Source organism: Phanerochaete carnosa (genome assembly GCF_000300595.1).
Source record: "Phanerochaete carnosa HHB-10118-sp unplaced genomic scaffold PHACAscaffold_1, whole genome shotgun sequence".
Lineage (NCBI taxonomy): Eukaryota > Fungi > Basidiomycota > Agaricomycetes > Polyporales > Phanerochaetaceae > Phanerochaete > Phanerochaete carnosa.
Window position 1 is genome coordinate 4,007,882 of NW_006767628.1, and position 20,145 is coordinate 4,028,026.

Genomic DNA, 20,145 nt, shown 5'->3' on the forward strand with positions numbered 1-20,145 from the left:
TCAGTTCCTGCTCAAGAGTGGTACCCTCACCTCCTTGGAGACCGCCCACAACATGAAGGTTATGAGGTTCTCCGTCTCCCCCGTCGTTCAGGTCGCCGTCGAGGTCAAGAACGCTGCTGATCTCCCCAAGCTCGTTGAGGGTCTCAAGCGTCTTTCCAAGTCTGACCCTTGCGTCCAGGCTTGGATTTCCGAGTCTGGTGAACACATCGTCGCTGGTGCTGGTGAGCTCCACTTGGAGATTTGCTTGAAGGTTGGTCTGGTTTATCTTGTCGGCACGCTTACAGTGCATTAATTTCGCGCCGTAGGATCTCCAAGAGGACCACGCTGGTGTCCCCCTCAAGATTTCTGACCCCGTCGTCCCTTACCGTGAGACCGTCAGGGCCGAGTCCTCCATTGTTGCTCTGTCGAAATCGCAGAACAAGCACAACCGTCTCTACCTCAAGGCCTTGCCTATCGAGGAGGAGCTTACCCTCGCCATTGAGTCTGGCAAGATCAGTTCTCGTGACGATTACAAGCTCCGTGCTCGCTTGCTCGCCGATGAGTTTGGCTGGGACGTCACTGACGCCAGGAAGATTTGGTGCTTCGGTCCCGACACCACCGGACCTAACCTTCTCGTCGATGTCACCAAGGGAGTTCAGTACTTGAACGAGATCAAGGATTCTTGCGTGGCTGCCTTGCAGTGGGCGACTAAGGAGGGTGTTTTGTGCGAGGAGAACATGCGTGGTATCCGCTTCAACGTCCTCGATGTTACTGTATGTTCATATTCTTATAAATGAGCTGTTTCGGTGCTAACTCGCTGTCCTCTAGCTCCACACCGACGCCATCCACCGTGGTGGAGGACAGATCATCCCCACCTGCCGTCGTGTCTGCTACGCCGCTTGCTTGCTCGCCGATCCCTGTCTCCAAGAGCCCATTTATCTCGTTGAGATTCAATGCCCGGAGAACGCCATCGGTGGTATCTACTCCGTCCTCAACAAGCGCCGTGGACAAGTCTTCAGCGAAGAGCAGCGTCCCGGAACTCCCATGTTCACTGTCAAGGCCTACCTCCCCGTCGGCGAGTCGTTCGGCTTCAACGGCGAACTCCGTGCTGCTACGTCTGGCCAGGCGTTCCCTCAGTCGGTGTTTGACCACTGGGATTTGATGAACGGATGTGAGTACCCTATACAACAATGTCGTTGAATCTATATGTCTGACCCCCTTTTACCAGCTCCTCTCGACAAGGGCTCTAAGCTCGAGGAAATCGTCAAGAACATCCGTATCCGCAAGGGTCTCAAGCCTGATATTCCTCCCCTCGATACCTACTACGACAAGCTTTAAGGAAGTGTACAATTGCAAGCCTGTTCATCAGTGTCATGTATCATTCGCTGTCTTTCCTCCGCTAGCTCGCTGCAATTTGTATTCTGCCTTAAATTACATTTTCTCATTTCTCTCTATCTCCTGAACTCGTCTGAATGAGTGGTCATTCCGCCTATGGCAGGCACAGAGGAAAGCATTCATGTCTGATGGACACCTCGGAACCGTCGTCGATGTCAATATCCTCTAACCTAGTCAGCGCGGTACCGAGAGCCGCATTGACTCTTGCTGTCACATATAACCGCGCTCTGCTGAGCACAAGGTCAGAAGCTGAACACCCATGCTGAACTCAGAAGATCTCGCAACCGTGAACGGTGTCCACAGCTACGTCGCTCGAACCCCCTTTGCGAGCACGAACGTGACCGTGCTCTCAGGCGGCTCCGGCAACTACACCTATCGCCTTCGTCTCGCCGAGCCGTACCTCGGTCGAGAGACAGCTGTCCTCAAACATGGGAAAGCTTGGCTGCCGGCGGATAAGACGTTCCCACTCGCGCTGGATCGACAGGTGAATTGTAGTATTGAGCTCGGTCGCAGCGTCATCTAACCTTTCGGACAGAGATACGATGTCGAGGCCATGCGACGCGTCAGGGCAGTCCTTCCAGCGACCTCGCTCGTTACGACACCCGAAATTTACGTCTTCGACGAGGACGCAAACGTGATCATCATGGAGGATGGCGGTACCCTCACCCTGAAGGCGCTGCTTCTCCAAGACGGAGCTCTCGCGGTCTCCTCGGCGCGTACCATAGGGTCTGCGCTCGGCACGTTCCTGGCACAGGTGCACGTTTGGGGCAGGGACGGTCAGGTGCTCGACTTCTTCGACGGGAACCTGCAGGCGCGGACGCTCTCCGCATGGGCCACGTATGGCAGGATTGTTTCGACGCTCTCAGCGCCGCACGATCTTCCAGCTCTCCGTGACCCACCGCTCGAGGTACCCGAGGACCAGCTGAAGGTCCTCACGGAGGTAGCCGACACTACCGCTGACGCAATGCGCAGCGCGCGCGAGACCGTGGTGCACGGGGACTTCTGGCCTGGGAACGTGATGGTGAAACTGGGGGGCGAAGGAGATGAGATTGGAGTCGAGCGCATCTACATACTCGACTGGGAACTGTCGAAGCCCAGCTTGCCCGGGTTCGACATCGGACAGTTCTTCGCAGAGGTGCATCTGGCACGCAGCTTCTATCCGCGTTGCGAAGCGTCAGCATCAGTGCTCTTGACGACTTTCTTGACCGCATACCGAGAGGGAACTCGGCAAGAAGTTATGGCGCGAGTTGCGGGGCTTACGCTAACGCATTTCGGAGCGCACACTGTAGCGTGGACGCCAAGGACCCCGACGTGGGGAGACAAAGAAATAGTCAGGAAGGTAGTTATGGATGGAGTGCGGTACTTGCTCGGGGCGGGAGAGGAGGAAGATGACTTGAGCCAGTCTATGTTTGGGCCGTTGCTAGGGCATGGCCTATGAAGTTTTCGTTTTATTTAGCATTATCAACGGGACCGGTACAGATCATTATGGTCGAGTGAAGTACGTCTGTTCAAGGTATTGACCATAGTCATTGGCTCCTCGAAGCCAAATGGAATACCACATATAGGTGAAGAGGACACCATGGACGCAACCTGCGAGCACCTGTGGAACGGTATGGTGCCCAAGCCAAATGCGGGAGAGTGCTATTGTCGTCGCCCATGGAACAACAACGAAGGGAATCACGATTCGCGTCCAGGGTGTCTCGGGGACTGTCGGATGAATTGGCAAATACGCCGAAGCCAAGACGGTATAGGCTGCGTAATACGTTATGACGGCCGAATGTGTGCTCGGCATACTGATACAAGACTCCGGCTTTAGCAACGATGGTGCCGGGGAAGTAGTAGGTCGCCAGCACTCACCCGTACGATTTCTTCCGGTGGTCTGAAGAAGAGTGTAAGGGACGCGGCTGGCGAATGAACCTCTTTATCGCTTTTACTGTTCTGGAACACACGACCGCTCCTAGCGCGAAATACGCTATGCCAGCGGAGCGTGTATATAGGATTACAGCGGCGGTAAGGCCTGTAACGACGACATTTGTCTGTTGGGAGCGTGGGTGAATATTCGCGAAAGACATCCAGTACTAGTGTGCCATACATGTTCCAGCACCAGGTTGCAACCAGCGAAGACCGGTCGAAGGATGTCCGCCATGAGCGTGTCCTCCCAAACTATCTGGATGACAGAATCAACGTCTAGAGGAGCAGTTGCGACAATTTATGTGTGCGGTCCACGGTGTCGCGGCGGCGGCTTGCGGCGGGGGATATACTTTACCACGTGGCGGTCGCCCGACTAGTAAGCGCGTGCCTCTCGGCTGGTCCCCTCAGACGGCTGCGCGGCAGCCTCCCCTTGTTACTCATCGGTCTCCGACACTGCCCTCCTTTCTTAAATAATTAACACTAGTTGCCCAACCCGCATTGACTGCGGGGCACTTCACTACCCTCTCTCTCTCTCTCTCATCGATATCCTCCAAGGATGCGTCTCTCTTCGACTCTGACGCCGGCCGTCCTCTCTCTGCTGGTCCCGGGATCTCTCGCGTTATCTGTTAACCTCCAGTCTCGTGCTACCACATGCAACGGCTCTCCTGATGTGAGTCTATCCGCTCCCGAGCTGCGCTACACTTACTCACGGTCTTCAGCTTTGTAACCGATCCTATGGTAACATTACATTCGTCGGTGCGCACGACTCCTACGCCGTCGGCATCAACAATTGTAAGCGCAACAATATTGGAGAGGATTGCCCTGCGCTAATGGCTTGACTCCTGGATAGTGGCGGCGAATCAGGATTATAATGGTGCGCTCCTCAATATCCGAGCCATCCGCAGGGTCGTCAGGTCTCATCTTCTCTTTGCAGTAACTCAGCAACTGACGGATGGTATACGACTACTGCAAGTCCAAGCTCATAACCTCTCCAGCGATATTCAACTTTGTCATACGAGCTGCGTACGTCCTGTCATGCTGCCATACAGATTAACGCATAACCGAAGATAATAGGATTTGCTCAACGGCGGCACGTTAGACAACTATTTGAGTCAAGGTAATGCCGCCGCTATCGGTCCACTATCTTACGCATGCCCACTCACCGATGCACTAGTGAAAACATGGATGGACGGCAACCCTAACGACGGTCGGTGCATGTTCTCGTTATAGTCACGGACGTTCCTCATACGGCTCCGCAGTGGTGACCATGCTCATCGTCAACTCGGACAATCTCGACCCGTCGCTTTTTGACCAGGTGTACAAGTCCGCTGGCGTTGACACCTTATCCTACAACCCGCCGGCTGCATCGATGCCAGCAACCGGTTGGCCTACATTGGGAACCTTGATCGATGCGGGAACACGTCTTGTCACGTTCCTCTCTACTACCGCGAATTTCGCGGAAGTGCCATACCTCATTGATGGTACGCTGGCGAAGTCTCTATAGCTGCTTGTACTTATCCCATCACAGAATTCTCCAACGTTTTTGAGACTCCTTTCGATGTGACAACTACGTTCGATTGCAGTGTCAACCGCACGAGTGGTGACCCCACCACCCAAATGTTCCTGATCAACCATTTTCTTGATCAAGTTATCTTGGGCTTTGCCGCTCCGTTTGTCGAGGAAGCAAACGCTACCAATGCTGTCAGTGGGTCGAACTCTCTGGGAGAGCAGGTTCAACTATGCGTGTCCGACTACAATCGCTCGCCGAATTTCATGCTTGTGGACGTGAGTCCTACCATCTCGTGATGACTAGCGTATCGCTGACCCGATCGTCCCAGTTTTATGAGTACGGTAACGGATCAGTCTTCCAAGTAGCCGCCTCTGCGAATGGCGTATCATACAACCCGACTACACCCATAGCTACACCTATCCCCCAAGGGTCTCAGACTAGCTCGGCATCCGGAAGTGCAGGCACTGTTAGCACAACTTCCACTAGTATTGGTGCGGCAGTCAGCTTGCGGTTTGTCCAAGGTCAGCTGATAGGGCTACTAGGTTTCGCTTTATCCGTGATTATTGGGGCTATGAGCATTTCTTAGCGTACTGGCTTTGGACTATCTGGAGGACTCGGACATTCAAGTTATAGACTACAGCTATGTTAGCAGTGCTTTAATCGCCATCACTACTAGTTGGACGCTTGTATTTTGGGAGATGCAAAATTGTGTCGGTCGGAAGACCATACGCTGTATGGTGCTTACACCTGTGGCATTTGCTTGTCCATCGTTCTATGCCTGGGCCTGGACGTGACAGCGAATTTGTGACCAAGACTGGAGTGACGCCAGGTAACACCGGATGGTGACTTCCCGCCGCTACAGCGGCTGCGGTATTCCAGCGTCTAGGCTCCTACCATGAGCTTTCAGCACTTCAGGCTTCACCCTCTCACCCCGCAGACGGCACATACAGTCACAAATCAGCATTCGCAGTCGTCTCTTTCGCAGGCACTTGTCCAACCGCAGACATCTCTCTCCTCGCAGCCGATTCTGAATAATGGCGGCCCAACCATTCAGATTCAACGCGTACAGAACGGCATGAAGAAAGGACCGTACGGTTCAGGCGACGCTGATGATGGTTACACGTTGGTATTCGAGACTATGGAGGCGTTTCAAGAGTGGAGACGGAAGGAAGAGGAGGAGAAGATGATCGAGTTCGTAAAAGGAGACACGCATGGTTCGAAAGCGGTGCCCCCTCGCTTCAAGGACCATACCAAACTCGTGTGCGCACGTCATACGCGTAGCGGGCGGAAAAAATACGTGAAGAAATATCCTGACAGAGTGCGCAAGGTTCCTAGTCGTAAGGTGCGTCCTGGCCTTGTGCCCAGTTGCACTGATCTCATTCGGTGTTGCAAGGAAGCTTGAGGGAACAGGATGTCCCGCCTCCATTAGCTATAAAACATATTTCGATACGGATGAAGTCCGCGTCTGTTGTGAGTACTTGTACTACCAGAGATACGTCTTCACCTCACCGACAGCTTCAGACATGTCCGAGCATTCACACGAAATAGGCATGGCGAACCTCCCGTTCACAAAGCGCGGGCGTAAGCTCCAAGCCGACCAGCAGCAATCACGAGCTAGAAGTCGCGCGGCAAGGGAATCGAGCGAGGCATCCAAGTCACCACCTCCGGACGAAGCAGGCCGTTCGCCTACCGCGGGTCCCTCGAACCCGCCATCTCAGCAAGCCGGTATACCTCCGTCAAACCCTGGCCCTACTATGCAGACCTTCCAAGCGGCCATACCAATGATGCACCACCATCAGCAGCCGCCACCGCAGCCTCTTGCCCCACCCCCACCCCCGCCGCCGCAACCCCTCGCTCAGGAGCGGTGGGACCGGATGAGCGTGCTATTTCAGGGAATACGGGATAATGCACGCAATTTTGAATACCCAGCACCGTCCGTTGCGGCGCTGGAGAGCATCTTAATCCGCTTGTATCTGGAGAGCCCTATGGGTGGCGGTGAGCCGTTTCTTGTTCCTTTTACCTCAGAGAGCTGACTTGTACACAGGGGTAGTTAACGGGGGGTAGCCGTGACCTTGCCCATTATTACATCCCCACAGTCACACTCTGCCAACATGTGTAAGTCCTCCAGCCACCTTCCAGTTCTACGAGTTTAGCGCGAGACCTGCCTTGGGCTGAGCGGGACTCGATAGACCATGTACCTCGATTAGCCTTTCGCTTTTCCAGCTCACTACTTCTGTGCTATATCCATGAATGTCTAGTACAGGACGGGACACCACTCATACCTGTCCTCTCTAAGCGCTTGTGTCGTTCCGGCACGCGCATTTGAGGCTCTATGCTGTCTGCGAAATCCCGAGCCCCTGGCGGTTCTGGACGACCATACCTTACAGTTGCCGCTTTCGTGCAGTAACGAATGGCTTTGAAGACGAGGAAGATTCAAGTGCGACAAGTGACTTTTGCAGCCTACGCGTGGCAACGTCGCGTACGATAGTATTGATTTCTCTGTGCTTTAACAGACAGACTTGTCAGAAGCCATGAGAAATTTCTCACTGCTCGCGACTTGTAAGCCCAATCAATGAGTGAAGCATTCTAACTGCGCCAGTTCGCGCCTTTTACCCACTGGACACGGCGATAAAATCACGAGGAGTAATTCGAGTGTTATACAATCAAAAAACTCCTAAATAATCTCACGACGACGTCGTGGCGTCGATCGAAGGTTTGGTTTTAGGCGCTTCCATGTCCCTCATTTTGCCCTCGCTCCCTCCTCCACCTGCGCCCTGAGTCTGTATCTCTTTTTCTGCACAAAGACGAGGTGATCTCCTAGGTAGCTCAAGAGTATTAAATTGGCCGGGATGTCATCTCTTCGGAATTCGCTCCACCGCCGAAATCACAAGGAGCGTGGTCAGCTCGCTCACCGCGCAAAACTCGGCGTCCTCGAGAAACACAAGGACTATGTCTTGCGAGCGCGAGATTACCACTCGAAGCAAGACAGACTCACAAGGCTCAGGCAGAAGGCAGCGGATAGGAACAAGGATGAGTTCTACTTCGGGATGATCAGGCAGAGGACGCGGGAAGGTGTACATATCCAGGGCAGAGGAAACGAGGCTCTGCCTACGGACGTTGTAAAGGTTCTCAAGTCCCAGGACGAGAACTATATACGGACAATGCGCCTCTCAAATCAAAAAGTACGTGACTGACCAAATGTCGCATTTTGTGTAATGCTTAAAACTACGACGTAGAAAATAGACAAAATAAAGGCTCAGCTTACCGCATTCACTGGTCTCGTCAAATCAGATATTCTTGACGGCGAAGACGAAGATCTTGACGATGAGGAGTTAGAAATCCTCAGGTCCGTTGGAATAATAGCCGGCGGCGCTGATCCGAAGCGCAAGCGACGCAGGCCTACGGGCAAACACATAGTTTTTGCCGAGGACGAAGAGGAAGGTTTGTATTTCCACTGCTTAACATAATCTAGAATATTTACCGGCATCCAGGCCGAACGTATACGCCACCGGGAAAGCTGGAGTTCAACGACGATAGCATGAACGTGGAGGAAGACTACAAGGGCTTGGGATGGAAGACGTTTGAGGGACTGGAGAGAAAAAAGCGAAAGGGGAAAGGCAGGGTTGATGCGGAGAGCTCGACTGCTATTGCCGAGGAGATTAGGCAAGAAGAAGCCACGGTGAGCACATGTCAGTATTGCTATCTCTTTCCTAGCTAATCAAAGTGTCTCAGGAGCAGAGAACGAGGTTACTGGAAGAATTGGCGGCTCGCCTCAGTCGTGACAGGCTTCTGCGCTATACCGAGCGTGAACTGGAAATGCAGAAAGCTTTGATGGGGAAGGGGGCGTCGAGGAAACTGAAAGGTGTGGAGAAGGTTGAGGACGAAAATGATGAGGACGAAGAACGGCGGCCTAGGAAGGTGGATGAGAAGCTTTGGAAGCCCCGAGAATACAAGTGGCGGGTGGAGAGGAAACGATAGTCGAGATACAATACTGCCGACTTTCCATTACTCCTCTTCTAGCTCTGTAGGCAATTCACGTATCACGTCCATCGTCTGTTCCCCGGCTTCGATGTGTACTGGCTTTCGCAGTTTCGTGCACGTTCATATTTCTGGTGTCGAGCGCAGTTTGCAAAGTACGTCATGCGCATAAGCGCACTTGCGGCTCTCGGCCCTGGCATGGACAGCAGAAGTGGCATGTGCACCGGTGGAGTTGTTCTCAATCGGGCCCTTTGTGCCTCTTCCTCCCCGCTTCTCTCGCCTCTACCCTCACCATGTCCGCGATTACCCTTGCCAAGCAGGCGTATTCGGCCTTCAATCGCGAGAAACCCCGTGTACGATTTGGATGTCACCTTAGTGCTAATCAGCCGCTAATCGTACTATGCTAGTCCTCCATTACAGAATGGGTAGAGCTTCTGACTGCACCAGGCACCGCAGACGAGGCTTATGACGGGTATGTAACGCTGCATGGTGCTTGTATACGTCCCTTTGATTGTCTCTTCAGTATCCCGGAGCTCGTCGATTCTATCAATATTCAGGCCACTGGGTAATCAGCGAGTTGCGCTGTAATTGAAAGGATCTCATCTGATTACTGCCATTAGGCCTGCTGAAGCATCTCGTGCAATTCGAAAGAAGCTGAAGCATGGGGACACTCACCAGCAATACAGGGCCCTGGTGGTGTGTCTTCTCCTTTCGCCACATCGCCTACTGTCTTCTCTGATATCTCGTCGCCTTAGATCCTCAAAGCCCTCGTTGAGAACGGGGGGCACAAATTTCAAAGTCCGTATTGCTAGGCCACGAAGCTTCGTCCACTGTCTTAAAACCTCTTCGCAGCGTCGTTCGCAGACAGTCAGCTTACCGATGCCATAAAGATGCTTGGCAGCGATCCAGGCACCGATCCCAAAGTCAAGAAGAAGCTCCTTGCTGTGCTTGCATCGTGGAATGCCGAGTTCAAAGACGACCCCTCGATGTCGCTCGTTGCGAATCTCTTCAGTCAAGTTAGGCCTGCTCGTCCTGCTCCTCGCGCACCGCCAGTAAAGCCCTCTCTGGAAGACAACAACTTCACGTTCGAGCGAAGTGAACTCCCTGATCCACACGAAGCAAGGCGGGTCAAAGAGGAGGAACGGAAGGAAGCTAAGCGTAAGGCAAAAGAGCAGAGGGAGGCGGATAAATTACGTCTGAAGAAAATCGAGGAAGAGCAGCGGCGACGAGTAAAGCAGGGCAAAGAAGGAAAGGGCAAGAGAAAGCCGTTTAACTTTGAAGAGGTACATCCATTTTTTAAGCTAGTTCGTTCCTTTGCTAACATAAGAACCACAGGAGAAGGCTCAAATCATGACCGCCATCGCCAACGCTAGTACCGCTGCCAATAACCTCGTTAATGCGATTACGGTAAGATTTGGGCCAGCAGCCGTTTTAAGATAAGTCTTAATGCTCGTCCTACAGCTTGTCAACACCGAGCATGATAGTTTGACGACAAATGAACGTGTCCAAGAGTGCCTGGAGAAGGCTAAGCTTGCTCGGAAAGAGATCGTGCGCTACGTTCAGGTGCGTTCTATCCTGGCATATCTCCAATATATTTTTCATTCAAAATTATCAGCTTGTGGAAAATGAAGATATGATCGGTACCCTCATCGAGACAAACGACCGTATCATCGCTGCGCTCGAGACCTATGATACTGTGAGCCCACCGTGACTCTAACTTTGCGCCCCTGACGTTTCCCCTAGCTATCGAAACCAACAGTATCTGAGAAGGACGTTACAGACGTACAGAATAACCTGGCTGCCGTGAAGATCCAAGACTCAGAGCTCGAGAAGCTTCAAGAAAAGCAACGAGCTGCGGTCCAGCGTTCAATTCGTCGCACGTACAGCCAGAGTGGCAAAGGAAAGGCAGATGACAACGACCCTTACTCTCGCGGCCGCAACGTACACCCTGACCTACAAGATCTGAGCTTCGGAGCTCTTGGTGCTGAGAAGAAGTATGTTTGTTTCCACCTGTATCACCAGTATCGCGCTTATCTCTAAGCAGTAGCAGTCTTCCGCCACCTCTTCGCCCTACAAGCAAGCGCGATCAGGACGACGACCACTCTTACCGCCGCGGCTCGCTTTCTGACTTCAGCGACTACGAGTCGTCGGACGAAGGAACGCATCATCGCGCCTCGACCTCGGCTTCTCGGGGTTACGATGCTAACTCGTCGAGCGACGATGTCGATGTGCGCTATGACACCCACCAAGGCCCACTAGATGACGAGGATCCATTCGCAGACCCTGTCGACGGCTAGCCCGCTTGGGTTCCGCATGCATCTGGATTGCTCTGCTGACAATCGAAGAGAGCCGGAATGTAAGATATCAATGAAAGTCTGATTTATACCATACATATATCTGGTGTATTCTGTATGCTTTATCTTTAACATATAGTGTTTTCGTACGATGGTCGATGAGCGCAAGTCGAGCGTGGTATTGAATATGCGCCTGGCGCGCGTCGCGTCGCGTTAAACATTAGACGCGCACATTCGATGTTAGACATCGACCACGATGTCCACAGACAAGGGAAAGGCTCCTGCTAACGGAACAGCAGCGAGCCTTCCGTACGAGCTCCCATGGTATGCATGTCCTACGTTCCGAAAATTTTAATTTTGCTGACACACACGCAGGGTCGAGAAGTACAGACCAAAAACGCTGGACGACGTTGTCGGCAACTCAGAGACAATTGAACGCCTGAAGGTCGTCGCGAGGGATGGGAATTGCCCGCATATTATTCTCTCAGTGCGCAACCCTCTCTTGTGTTTGTATGAGGATCAACCAACGTGTTTACGCGTAGGGCCTACCTGGCATTGGCAAAACCACGAGCATACATTGCTTGGCTCACCAGCTCCTGGGAGATGCCTACAAGGAGGGAGTCCTCGAGTTAAATGCTTCAGATGAACGGTGCGTTGAGTCCAAATGTCCTATCTTCTGAGGTGTCTTACTCTCACTTTCAGAGGTATTGACGTGGTCCGCAACAAGGTCAAGGCGTTCGCACAGAAGAAAGTAACGCTTCCACCAGGCCGTCACAAGATAGTCATCCTCGACGAAGCGGATAGCATGACTCCAGGTGCTCAACAGGCACTAAGAAGAACAATGGAGATCTTTGCGAATACGACGCGGTTCGCTCTGGCATGCAACATGTCGAACAAGATCATCGAACCTATACAGAGTCGCTGTGCCATATTGAGGTATGCGAAACTGAGAGACGCAGAGGTTCTGAGGCGGCTGCTTGAGATATGCGAGATGGAAGGTGTACGTTTGTTTATCCTGCAGAAAGATTATTTGAAGCTCACACCTGTAATCGTCAGGTGAAGTACAACGATGACGGCTTAACAGCCCTCATCTTCACTGCAGAAGGTGACATGCGACAAGCTATCAACAATCTGCAATCCACATTCTCTGGCTTTGGTTTCGTGTCAGCCGACAACGTTTTCAAGGTCTGCGACCAGCCACACCCTGTGGTGGTACAAGCCATGATTCGGTCGTGTTTGAAGGGAGACGTTGAAAATGCGATGGAGAAGCTTAACGAACTCTGGAATCATGGCTATAGTGCCGTGGACATTGTGGTCACGATTTTCCGCGTCGTGAAGACGTTCGACGAGTACGTCTCCGTTCGTCAGCAGATACTTTATGCATTGACGACGTATCTAGGATACCAGAATACACGAAACTTGAATATATCAAGGTCCGTGCTTCCATTCCGGAGATGGACCCCAATTGACATCTGATCTTCTTGCATAGGAGATCGGCTTCACGCATATGCGCATCCTGGAGGGCGTCAGCACTCTCATTCAGCTCGGAGGGCTCATGGCGAGGCTCTGTAAGATGTGCGTCACCCCTACGATTTTTCGATTTCCTCATAGCTAACCGCTTACATATATAGGAACTTGAAGCCGGAGCTGTTCAAGATATGAGGTCTATGCATTGAATATCTGCCATATGCATGAGAGCTCGAATAAGGATCCTGGTTGTGCATCGTGTTCGATCATGAATGCATGACGGTCTGCGCCGCGGCTGAATCGATCCTTTCTTGTGCTGACTCGGAAGCTCGAAACTTGTCGAGAATCACAATGGGATCCGCGTTAGGTCCATGTGCCTCTGCGATTTGTGGCTTTTTAGACAGTACGCTCGTAGCACCGCTCTCTTCTTTGTGTGGGTGCGACAAAGTCGGTACCCGATACAATAATTGCTCTCACAAGTCATTGTGGCGTGACACGGATACTGCGTGACAATAAGACCTAACCCCAGGGTGAAGGCTGGAACGCGCTTTGCGCCATCGTAAGCAATACCAAATGGACACCCATATAGGTTTGTCATCTTCTGTCGAGGTTCTGTGCGCTTTGTAGCTCAATCTCATTCATGATGGCCTCCACGGCAGATACACCTGTTGCACGCCGCCTGCAGCATGTCAAGCACATCATCATTGTCTGCTCTGGGAAGGGCGGAGTCGGCAAATCCTCTATTTCAGCACAACTTGCTCTCTCCCTCCGAAGCTCTTCGCCAACCGCTAAGATTGGCATCCTGGACGTGGATTTAACTGGGCCTTCGATACCGCGCATGCTGGGCTTGGATGGACATCCCGTGCACCAGAGTAGCGATGGGTGGGTCCCTGTGTACGCCGATGGGTCTGAGGCACGCCTCGCATGCATGAGCGTTGGCTTCTTGCTCAAGAAGAAAGAAGACTCGGTCGTCTGGCGAGGGCCCAAGAAGAATGCCATGATCAGGCAGTTTCTGAGCGACGTGCGTTGGGGAGAGCTGGATTACCTGGTCATAGATACACCTCCAGGTGCGCACGCTCTGCTCTCTTATACGCCAGATCTGCCCTGACTTAAGAACTCATTAGGCACCTCGGACGAGCACATTTCGTTAATGGAACATATGGCCCCTGTGGCCTCGCACCTGTCCGCAGTCATTGTGACGACACCCCAGGCGGTTGCGCTGCTTGACGCCATGAAATGCCTCTCCTTCACTCGCGCGGTCTCGCTCCCAGTTCTCGGCCTGATCGAGAATATGAGTGGGTACGTCTGTCCGTGCTGTGGGGAGATCAGCAACATCTTTTCCACGGGCGGGGGGCAGGAGATGGCGCGGCGAGAAGGGCTCAAGTTTCTCGGTAGCCTCCCGGTCGACTCGGATCTGGTGACGCTCCTCGATGCCGCGGAGATTGTGACTGCGGCTGAATCGGATGGTGCTACCGAGACCGAGTCGTTCGAATTGCTACGGCAGTACCAGCAGACGTCAACAGCGCCCCTGTTTGCTAAGATTGCGGAGGAGATTGTACGGACGCTGAGCGACAAGGAGACATAGCCCTGACTAGTCTTGTCAGCCAAGATACTACACAGAGGTATGCAGCATTAACCGTGCTGTGCTGGCATAGCCCGATCTTATCCTGCATCCTAGGTCAATTGTAGCGTTACGTATACCCTCATTCCTATATATGCAATCACGCGTGTATTATAACAAGTCAGCTTTCTAGGCCGTCTTTGGTGTGATTGCGGGACATAGTGGGTCAGCACCTTGCCTGCCCGCTGGGACCGTCGTATGGTACGGAAAGCGGTCGATATCTGACTCTCTGGATATCTTGCGCGCTCCGGAGGTGTCTGAAATGAATAGCACCCGTCGTTCCTCTGGCCGAGGAGGTTCGATAAGATGGAAGGGATGGAAGGCGTTAATTTGCGCGTCATGCCCAGGGTCATGACGAGAACAACGATGGAATCTGTTGCTGCACGGGTAGCCAAGGAGCACGAGGCTGTCATGGGAGGACCGCGCACTGGAAAGGCTGGCATGAGGCGGTGACTTCTGTCGTGTTTTGTACGTCGGCAAAGCGCGACGACCTACCATACGGATACTTGTGAGGGCAGGGCGGGCTGTGATTGGACATGGCGGTGTGGGAATGTGTGTTGTAGCCAGGATTATCTATTGATTCGGGCATAGCGCAACACGTTTCCCGGCGGGGGATATCCGGGAAACGTCGACCTGGATCATATTTTCTTTTCTTCTCCTCCTCTGAAAACATCCTCTCACCGTAATCTCCCCTTGACTAGGTTTTATACCGTTCCTCCTTTCTAATTCCCGTTTTCCCCGCTGTCCGTCACTGCCGCAGATGATATCCGCCTCTTGAATTGCCAGAGTTCCTCTAATAAGACTTTGCACGACCGAAACGACCCTTCACGACCCGCCTCTCAGGCCCCCGGGCCCATCTCTATACACAGGATGGCTGCGTCGCTATCACATCCGACAACCCTCGCTCCACTCAAGTCTAGTGACCCTAGCGTCACAGGCCGTAGCACCACAGCTGAAGGTAAGCGGCATGCATCCAATTGATGGCACGGAACCTTGTAGCTCATCCAATCCAAACTTAAGACGCCTCCCAAGCCTCCTCAGCAACGACCATGCCGTCCGACAGCCTCCCCATAGCCACGCCGCGCTTCACCTTTCGTCCTCTCCGTCGTAGTTCGAGCCGTATCCAGCGTTGGGTGCAGGACCAGCAGAAGCGCCATTCGGCCGGCGAACCTGCGGAAAGCGCATTAGACGCTGTTACCGTCTGCGATATTTCCGAAGCCGCCTCAGAACGCGACGAGTGGCAAGCAGCCCCGCAAGTCACTGTGCAACACCCTTCGCTCGATGGTGAGGATGCTGTGATGCATGACAACGGCTTCGAGGGGGACGACCAGCTTCGATCTGACAACGCGCCGGTATGTGTTATGTTGTGACCGTCACGCGTTCTGCCTTGCTCAGCAATCACGCTGCAGCGTATGCAGCCGGTGGTCGACCTTTCAACCTCGCCTCCTCCTCCACGCAAGAACCGTCAGGGAACTGTCGTCTTTAACACGCCAGAGCCCCTGCGAAACTTTGCACGGAACCTCGCTCAAAATCGCCGGATCTCGACTTCAACCTCCGTCACCGTGCGCGAACCAAGCCCGAATCGCTCCTCTATCTTCCAGCGTTCTGCGTCACATACGCGCACCCCTAGCTTCACGACTACCCTATTCTCACAGCGATCTAGGGGTGATACTACGTCCGAAGTTTCAGAGCTTTCATCATCGCCATCCGCTTCGACATGGAGGTTCAGGCCTGCAGGCATCATAAGCCATTTCCATTCTGGCTCAGACGGCATGGCGGAAGACCTCTCTCATACCCGACTTAGCACCTCATCTTCATTAAGCCGCTCCTCTGAAACAGCCCAGACCAGGACTTCGCTCGAGAGTGCGACCACCTCGCAGTCTGGGCCAAGTAAACGCGTGCGTACACCCTCAATGATCTTCAACCCAGCGCCTTCGCTTTGGTCCTTGCCCACGGACGCCTCGCACATGGATGATCCACCAGAGTCTACTAAGACTATCGCCCGCGAACGTCAGATATCAGGATCCGTCAGGATACCACTCCCACTACGCGGTTCTGCAGGATCCTCCGCACCTGCCATCCTTTCTTCTCAAAAGCGGAGAAGAAAACGTAAGCTAGTAATCAGTGGCATTCAACCTGGCGACCAGCGTCGATACGAACACGTCCGGATGTGGTGTGAAGTAGGTCATATATACCTGCTTCTGTTCCTCTTATTCATCGCCCATCTTCTAGTCGTTTGGAGAACTGAACCAGATCACCCGTATGCCTAACGGGGATTTACATGTAGACTTCCGGCGATCCGAAGTTGCTGACACGGTATGTCCTTGTTGCTGCTCATGTCGTGTCCCGGTTTGTTGACAGGGTGTTCGCACAGGTTTGTCGCTTGCATGCTAGGGTGCACATCAACGGTGTCGGGAGCGTAGGTCTCTCGTGGTTCACCGGTAAAAAGCCATAGCAACTTTCGACCGGACCCGCTCGGTGCTTCGAAGTGCGTCGGCTTAAAGTTCCGTCGCCTCTATGCGCCTTCCGTCCAGCGTCACTATGCCTTATGATCTTCACGAGCTTACGACATTTCTTGCACGACCCCAAGCCGAACTGTGAATACCTTAATACCAACTGTTACCGAACGCTTTCAACAAACTACCGCTTTTCCCACTTCGCATTTGTACACATTGCACATTGAAGAGCTCGACCATCTTCGCATTGAGTCCTGCATCATAGAAACAACATCTATTCCTCCTATACCAAATCTTGCAGATTCTTCTCTAATACCATTACCATCTTCGCATCTACTATACCCTTATCACTTCGATTTCGCGTCGCAGCACTTTCGGCCGTAGCTGTCGCTTCGCTACCTATGCATAGCTTTACCGTCTGCTTTGCGCCCTTCATCTTCGCCCTTCGTCATGCACGTAATTCGTCTGCATCATATGAACATGAAATGCAAATCTATATCCTATACCCCGTAAATAGTGGAGATGGCATCGTGAGGTATTGTGCCCAACAGATGACGTGTGGTACGTAGATGGTGCATGACGAAAGTAACGATACAAGCCAAGGATAAATAACAGAACAGCGTGTCAGTGACTGTTGAGACACCTGCCGTGCGATGATCACGACTCTGAATACGCTGGTGGAGGCTCTTCCGAATGATCTGAGTGTGGCAAGGGTTGAGAGCTCGAGGGTCCCGCGGTGTCAAAGCGGTAGCCCGAGTCATTATGCTGGCGTACAGGCGCGGCAGGTGGTGTGTGTATTCCTGCCTCTGCTGCCTTGCGCTGCCGGGGCGTCATGCGGAGCGGCGCTGTGCTCGCCAGCGCAAGCGCTGAGGGGCCCGCAACTGCCGAGCTCGCGCGTGATGACTCTGTGAAGGAGGAATGTTCGCTCAGACCGCCCATAGTGCCGTGTAGATCCGGCGGCGGCGACAACACAGATATGCTCGGGGACCGCAACGCCGCTGACGGAACGGAGTATAATGAAGCAGAACGGGCGGAACGCGGTGTTGGGGGATACGGCGTTATCGTAGACACCGCGGACATATTCGATTTACGGGCTGATGGTGCCGCACCAGAGCCCAGGAATAGTGGTTCTGTATCTAGATTGCATCACTCGTTCAGCTCAAGACATTCGCATGGAGTGAGAATCTACACACCTGAAGTATCCCTAGCATCTGCGGAGGTTGCTTGATATTGATATGAGGCCCTACTACGTGTAGGCTTCCAGCAGAAGTAGACCGCCAGAAACGCAGCAATAAGCAGAGCCACACCGCCGACAACACCGCCGACGATAGGCCCCACTGATACAGATGATCCGTCGCCTTGTGAAGCGTCTGCAACGTTTGTAGGAGCTTGGATAATGGTTGTTATGATGGTCGGTCGTATCGACGCTGGAGCAGCAGTCATAGACGTCATGGTCGCCTCGGAGACGTTGAACAAGAAGTAGTCGAGGTAGAAGGGTGTGCCATTGGATAGCAGCTCAATTGTGAGTGTATGGTCTCCATCCGCCAGCAGTGGAGATGTAAAGAAGGTATCGAAGGTATTATTCGCGTTCACTGGAGGGATCCACAAGGACGGCGTCCCGTCGTCGAGTGCGTAGACAGATTGTGGGGGCCCTTGCTCTTTTGTAAATAGAACGGCGCCATACACGGCAACTCTGTTCCCTATCCCACCGGTTAGTGAATACAATGTGGAAATGTAAGGCAGCTGTACTACGCACCATTAAATTGCAGAGTAGCGCTAGACTTTGCCGTCTCGGTTCCGCTCAGAGTCGAGTTCCAAGCGCCATCGGTGTCGTTCCTGAACCATTCGCCATTATACGTGACTTGGGGACTCTGGTCGTCCACTATCACATAGACCTCGAGATTGTCAGTAGACATAGGAATAAGTTAGGCGGATGTTGCGACGGGTCGCACATATTTGTAGTGCGCTCATTGGGCGCCGGCGGCAATCAATGGTTTCGGTCTGCAAGCGAACAATATCGCAGCAATCCGCACGGCTCGCGGGGACTGCAGTGACCAACCAGCTAGCTGCCGTACCTGGGACGATGAAGCACATAGCGTATTACTTATTATTACCATATTCACGGCTACCAGAGGGCATATTCCTTCCCGCGGGCCTGTCACCTCACGACGTCGACGCATCACACACTGCACAACACCTCCAGAATCTGGGACTCGGTGAGAAATGAAATGCATATACTAAGTGATACGATCAAGAGCTCAACTTACAGACAGCTGGATGACTCTGCGTTGATATGGTTATAATTCGCGATGCGAGCCACGCCGGTCACGCGACAGACATCCCGCCCGCCTCCATTCGCCTGTCTATCGCCCGAAGCCATCGACCGACAGACTCCCAGAAGGCGTGTTGGCGTGTGGTCCCAAACCAGAATGGTACGAGAGAGATGTGAGTGGCGTCTGGAATCTCAAACACATCCCAGAGCCCAGGAGCTGGATTCGGAAGGGTGCTGAAATCGCGAGGATCCACGAGAGGCCGAGACCAATGGCGGCATGTTGTTTCCCTGAACAACTATCATTATCGAAATGCCATATACCAACAAACCTTTAACTTACGAGCAATTAAATGGATGCCACTGAGAAAATATCGGGACAATGCCGTCGTTGGCTCGTATGGCCTGGTCACCGCAGTCATGCCACCGTGACCGATAGAAGTCGTTGTAGGAGTTGTGGCAGGCGACAACGGACGGAGACGGTTTAATGGCGGAAAAGTTGTACGAGCCCATGATGGAAGAGAGTGCAAACAAGGGGAGGTTGAGTAGTGCGTAACGAATGGAAGGTTTATGGTGTCCATGAATAGCGGTATCTGCATTCGTCTTCGCAGCTAGTCAGAATACATACAGAAAGTGGAATGATAACTCCGCACCATCTGCGCAGCATAACTCCTGTAATATGTTTGCGGATGAGGCAAACCCTCAAAATTGGCTTCGCGCAAGTCTGCAGCTTCGAAGGTCACATCAAAGGGAGCTGCGTCTCGACTTTCACCCCAATCGCTTTGCCGCAATGACATCACAAATTTTCGGAAGGATGTTGTCATGTAGGACATCGAGCGAGCATCGGCGTGCATGTCGAGGAATGTTGGCATATATGGCGACAGATATGACGCGATATGAACGCCTTTCGTAAGTAGTGATCCTATCGAGAAGGGACGAACACGGGGAGCTTGATCCGTGCGTTCCCCGAGCGTATATACCACCTGTGTGCCACGAAATGGCGATGATACTGGCGATCCCCGTTATGAGTACGCTCATACCTGAAATCGGAGCGAAACACTAACTTGCCGCCAAGGATAGCACCATGTTTGGGGTCTCCGACCTCCCGAAGAATCCAATATCCAGCAACCATTGCAGTTTGGTTATGGTTGGTCCACCCTGGTGGAAACGAATTATAAGTAACATGTGGGATGTGACAGGAGAGAATATACTCGCCACGGAATGACCAATGAAATGAAGCGGTTTCTCAAAGGACCATTCCGGAT

General features: G+C 52.9%; 11 protein-coding genes across 11 annotated transcripts in view; 9 read left to right on the top strand and 2 right to left on the bottom strand.

Moving 5' to 3' along the window:
• Nucleotides 1-1,438, top strand: part of PHACADRAFT_247908 (uncharacterized protein) — a 4,086-nt gene extending 2,648 nt beyond the window's left edge. Inside the window, exons 6-8 of the mRNA XM_007390717.1 lie at nucleotides 306-752; nucleotides 808-1,150; nucleotides 1,208-1,438. Of these exons, the coding sequence (XP_007390779.1) occupies nucleotides 306-752; nucleotides 808-1,150; nucleotides 1,208-1,317 (900 nt within the window). The 3' untranslated portion in view covers nucleotides 1,318-1,438. The remainder of the gene's footprint in view (nucleotides 1-305; nucleotides 753-807; nucleotides 1,151-1,207) is intronic.
• On the top strand, nucleotides 1,439-2,812 carry PHACADRAFT_204528 (uncharacterized protein; the record flags this gene model as incomplete). The annotated part of the gene is made up of 2 exons (XM_007390718.1): nucleotides 1,439-1,858; nucleotides 1,910-2,812. The coding sequence occupies exons 1-2, from the start codon at nucleotides 1,634-1,636 to the stop codon at nucleotides 2,810-2,812; spliced, it is 1,128 nt and encodes a 375-aa protein (XP_007390780.1). The 5' UTR covers nucleotides 1,439-1,633.
• A 45-nt stretch (nucleotides 2,813-2,857) lies between these two features.
• Nucleotides 2,858-3,446, bottom strand: PHACADRAFT_82915 (uncharacterized protein; the record flags this gene model as incomplete). Its single annotated transcript, XM_007390719.1, has 2 exons — nucleotides 2,858-3,167; nucleotides 3,232-3,446. The coding sequence occupies 2 exons, from the start codon at nucleotides 3,444-3,446 to the stop codon at nucleotides 2,858-2,860; spliced, it is 525 nt and encodes a 174-aa protein (XP_007390781.1).
• A 351-nt stretch (nucleotides 3,447-3,797) lies between these two features.
• PHACADRAFT_247911 (uncharacterized protein) lies at nucleotides 3,798-5,484 on the top strand. Its single transcript, XM_007390720.1, has 10 exons — nucleotides 3,798-3,955; nucleotides 4,005-4,077; nucleotides 4,136-4,159; nucleotides 4,220-4,308; nucleotides 4,360-4,402; nucleotides 4,460-4,492; nucleotides 4,545-4,766; nucleotides 4,814-5,070; nucleotides 5,124-5,286; nucleotides 5,338-5,484. Exons 1-10 carry the CDS (start codon nucleotides 3,842-3,844, stop codon nucleotides 5,379-5,381), a joined length of 1,062 nt encoding a protein of 353 aa, XP_007390782.1. The 5' UTR covers nucleotides 3,798-3,841; the 3' UTR covers nucleotides 5,382-5,484.
• Nucleotides 5,485-5,673: 189 nt separating this feature from the next.
• PHACADRAFT_168804 (uncharacterized protein) lies at nucleotides 5,674-7,316 on the top strand. Its single transcript, XM_007390721.1, has 4 exons — nucleotides 5,674-6,137; nucleotides 6,193-6,265; nucleotides 6,317-6,790; nucleotides 6,840-7,316. Exons 1-4 carry the CDS (start codon nucleotides 5,691-5,693, stop codon nucleotides 6,857-6,859), a joined length of 1,014 nt encoding a protein of 337 aa, XP_007390783.1. The 5' UTR covers nucleotides 5,674-5,690; the 3' UTR covers nucleotides 6,860-7,316.
• A 230-nt stretch (nucleotides 7,317-7,546) lies between these two features.
• On the top strand, nucleotides 7,547-8,685 carry PHACADRAFT_247913 (uncharacterized protein; the record flags this gene model as incomplete). Its single annotated transcript, XM_007390722.1, has 4 exons — nucleotides 7,547-7,977; nucleotides 8,032-8,236; nucleotides 8,287-8,474; nucleotides 8,528-8,685. Coding segments are annotated over exons 1-3 (674 nt in total), but the record flags the coding sequence as incomplete, so codon positions are not given.
• Nucleotides 8,686-9,016: 331 nt separating this feature from the next.
• On the top strand, nucleotides 9,017-11,222 carry PHACADRAFT_168806 (uncharacterized protein). Its single transcript, XM_007390723.1, has 11 exons — nucleotides 9,017-9,126; nucleotides 9,181-9,245; nucleotides 9,297-9,338; nucleotides 9,394-9,469; nucleotides 9,529-9,571; nucleotides 9,626-10,056; nucleotides 10,109-10,180; nucleotides 10,235-10,336; nucleotides 10,389-10,469; nucleotides 10,517-10,767; nucleotides 10,818-11,222. Exons 1-11 carry the CDS (start codon nucleotides 9,067-9,069, stop codon nucleotides 11,068-11,070), a joined length of 1,476 nt encoding a protein of 491 aa, XP_007390785.1. The 5' UTR covers nucleotides 9,017-9,066; the 3' UTR covers nucleotides 11,071-11,222.
• Nucleotides 11,223-11,309: 87 nt separating this feature from the next.
• Nucleotides 11,310-13,011, top strand: PHACADRAFT_111883 (uncharacterized protein). The gene is made up of 8 exons (XM_007390724.1): nucleotides 11,310-11,391; nucleotides 11,443-11,554; nucleotides 11,610-11,716; nucleotides 11,770-12,067; nucleotides 12,124-12,416; nucleotides 12,467-12,500; nucleotides 12,557-12,642; nucleotides 12,699-13,011. Exons 1-8 carry the CDS (start codon nucleotides 11,324-11,326, stop codon nucleotides 12,727-12,729), a joined length of 1,029 nt encoding a protein of 342 aa, XP_007390786.1. The 5' UTR covers nucleotides 11,310-11,323; the 3' UTR covers nucleotides 12,730-13,011.
• Nucleotides 13,012-13,177: 166 nt separating this feature from the next.
• PHACADRAFT_156607 (uncharacterized protein) lies at nucleotides 13,178-14,119 on the top strand (the record flags this gene model as incomplete). Its single annotated transcript, XM_007390725.1, has 3 exons — nucleotides 13,178-13,601; nucleotides 13,659-13,978; nucleotides 14,018-14,119. 3 exons carry the CDS (start codon nucleotides 13,178-13,180, stop codon nucleotides 14,117-14,119), a joined length of 846 nt encoding a protein of 281 aa, XP_007390787.1.
• A 690-nt stretch (nucleotides 14,120-14,809) lies between these two features.
• On the top strand, nucleotides 14,810-17,766 carry PHACADRAFT_204535 (uncharacterized protein). Its single transcript, XM_007390726.1, has 5 exons — nucleotides 14,810-15,113; nucleotides 15,176-15,507; nucleotides 15,565-16,335; nucleotides 16,388-16,471; nucleotides 16,530-17,766. The coding sequence occupies exons 1-5, from the start codon at nucleotides 15,026-15,028 to the stop codon at nucleotides 16,608-16,610; spliced, it is 1,356 nt and encodes a 451-aa protein (XP_007390788.1). The 5' UTR covers nucleotides 14,810-15,025; the 3' UTR covers nucleotides 16,611-17,766.
• A 1,441-nt stretch (nucleotides 17,767-19,207) lies between these two features.
• PHACADRAFT_134939 (uncharacterized protein) overlaps nucleotides 19,208-20,145 on the bottom strand; it is a 2,652-nt gene continuing 1,714 nt past the window's right edge. Inside the window, exons 4-5 of the mRNA XM_007390727.1 lie at nucleotides 19,527-19,889; nucleotides 19,208-19,491 (exon numbers count right to left, since the gene is read on the bottom strand). Of these exons, the coding sequence (XP_007390789.1) occupies nucleotides 19,220-19,491; nucleotides 19,527-19,889 (635 nt within the window). The 3' untranslated portion in view covers nucleotides 19,208-19,219. The remainder of the gene's footprint in view (nucleotides 19,492-19,526; nucleotides 19,890-20,145) is intronic.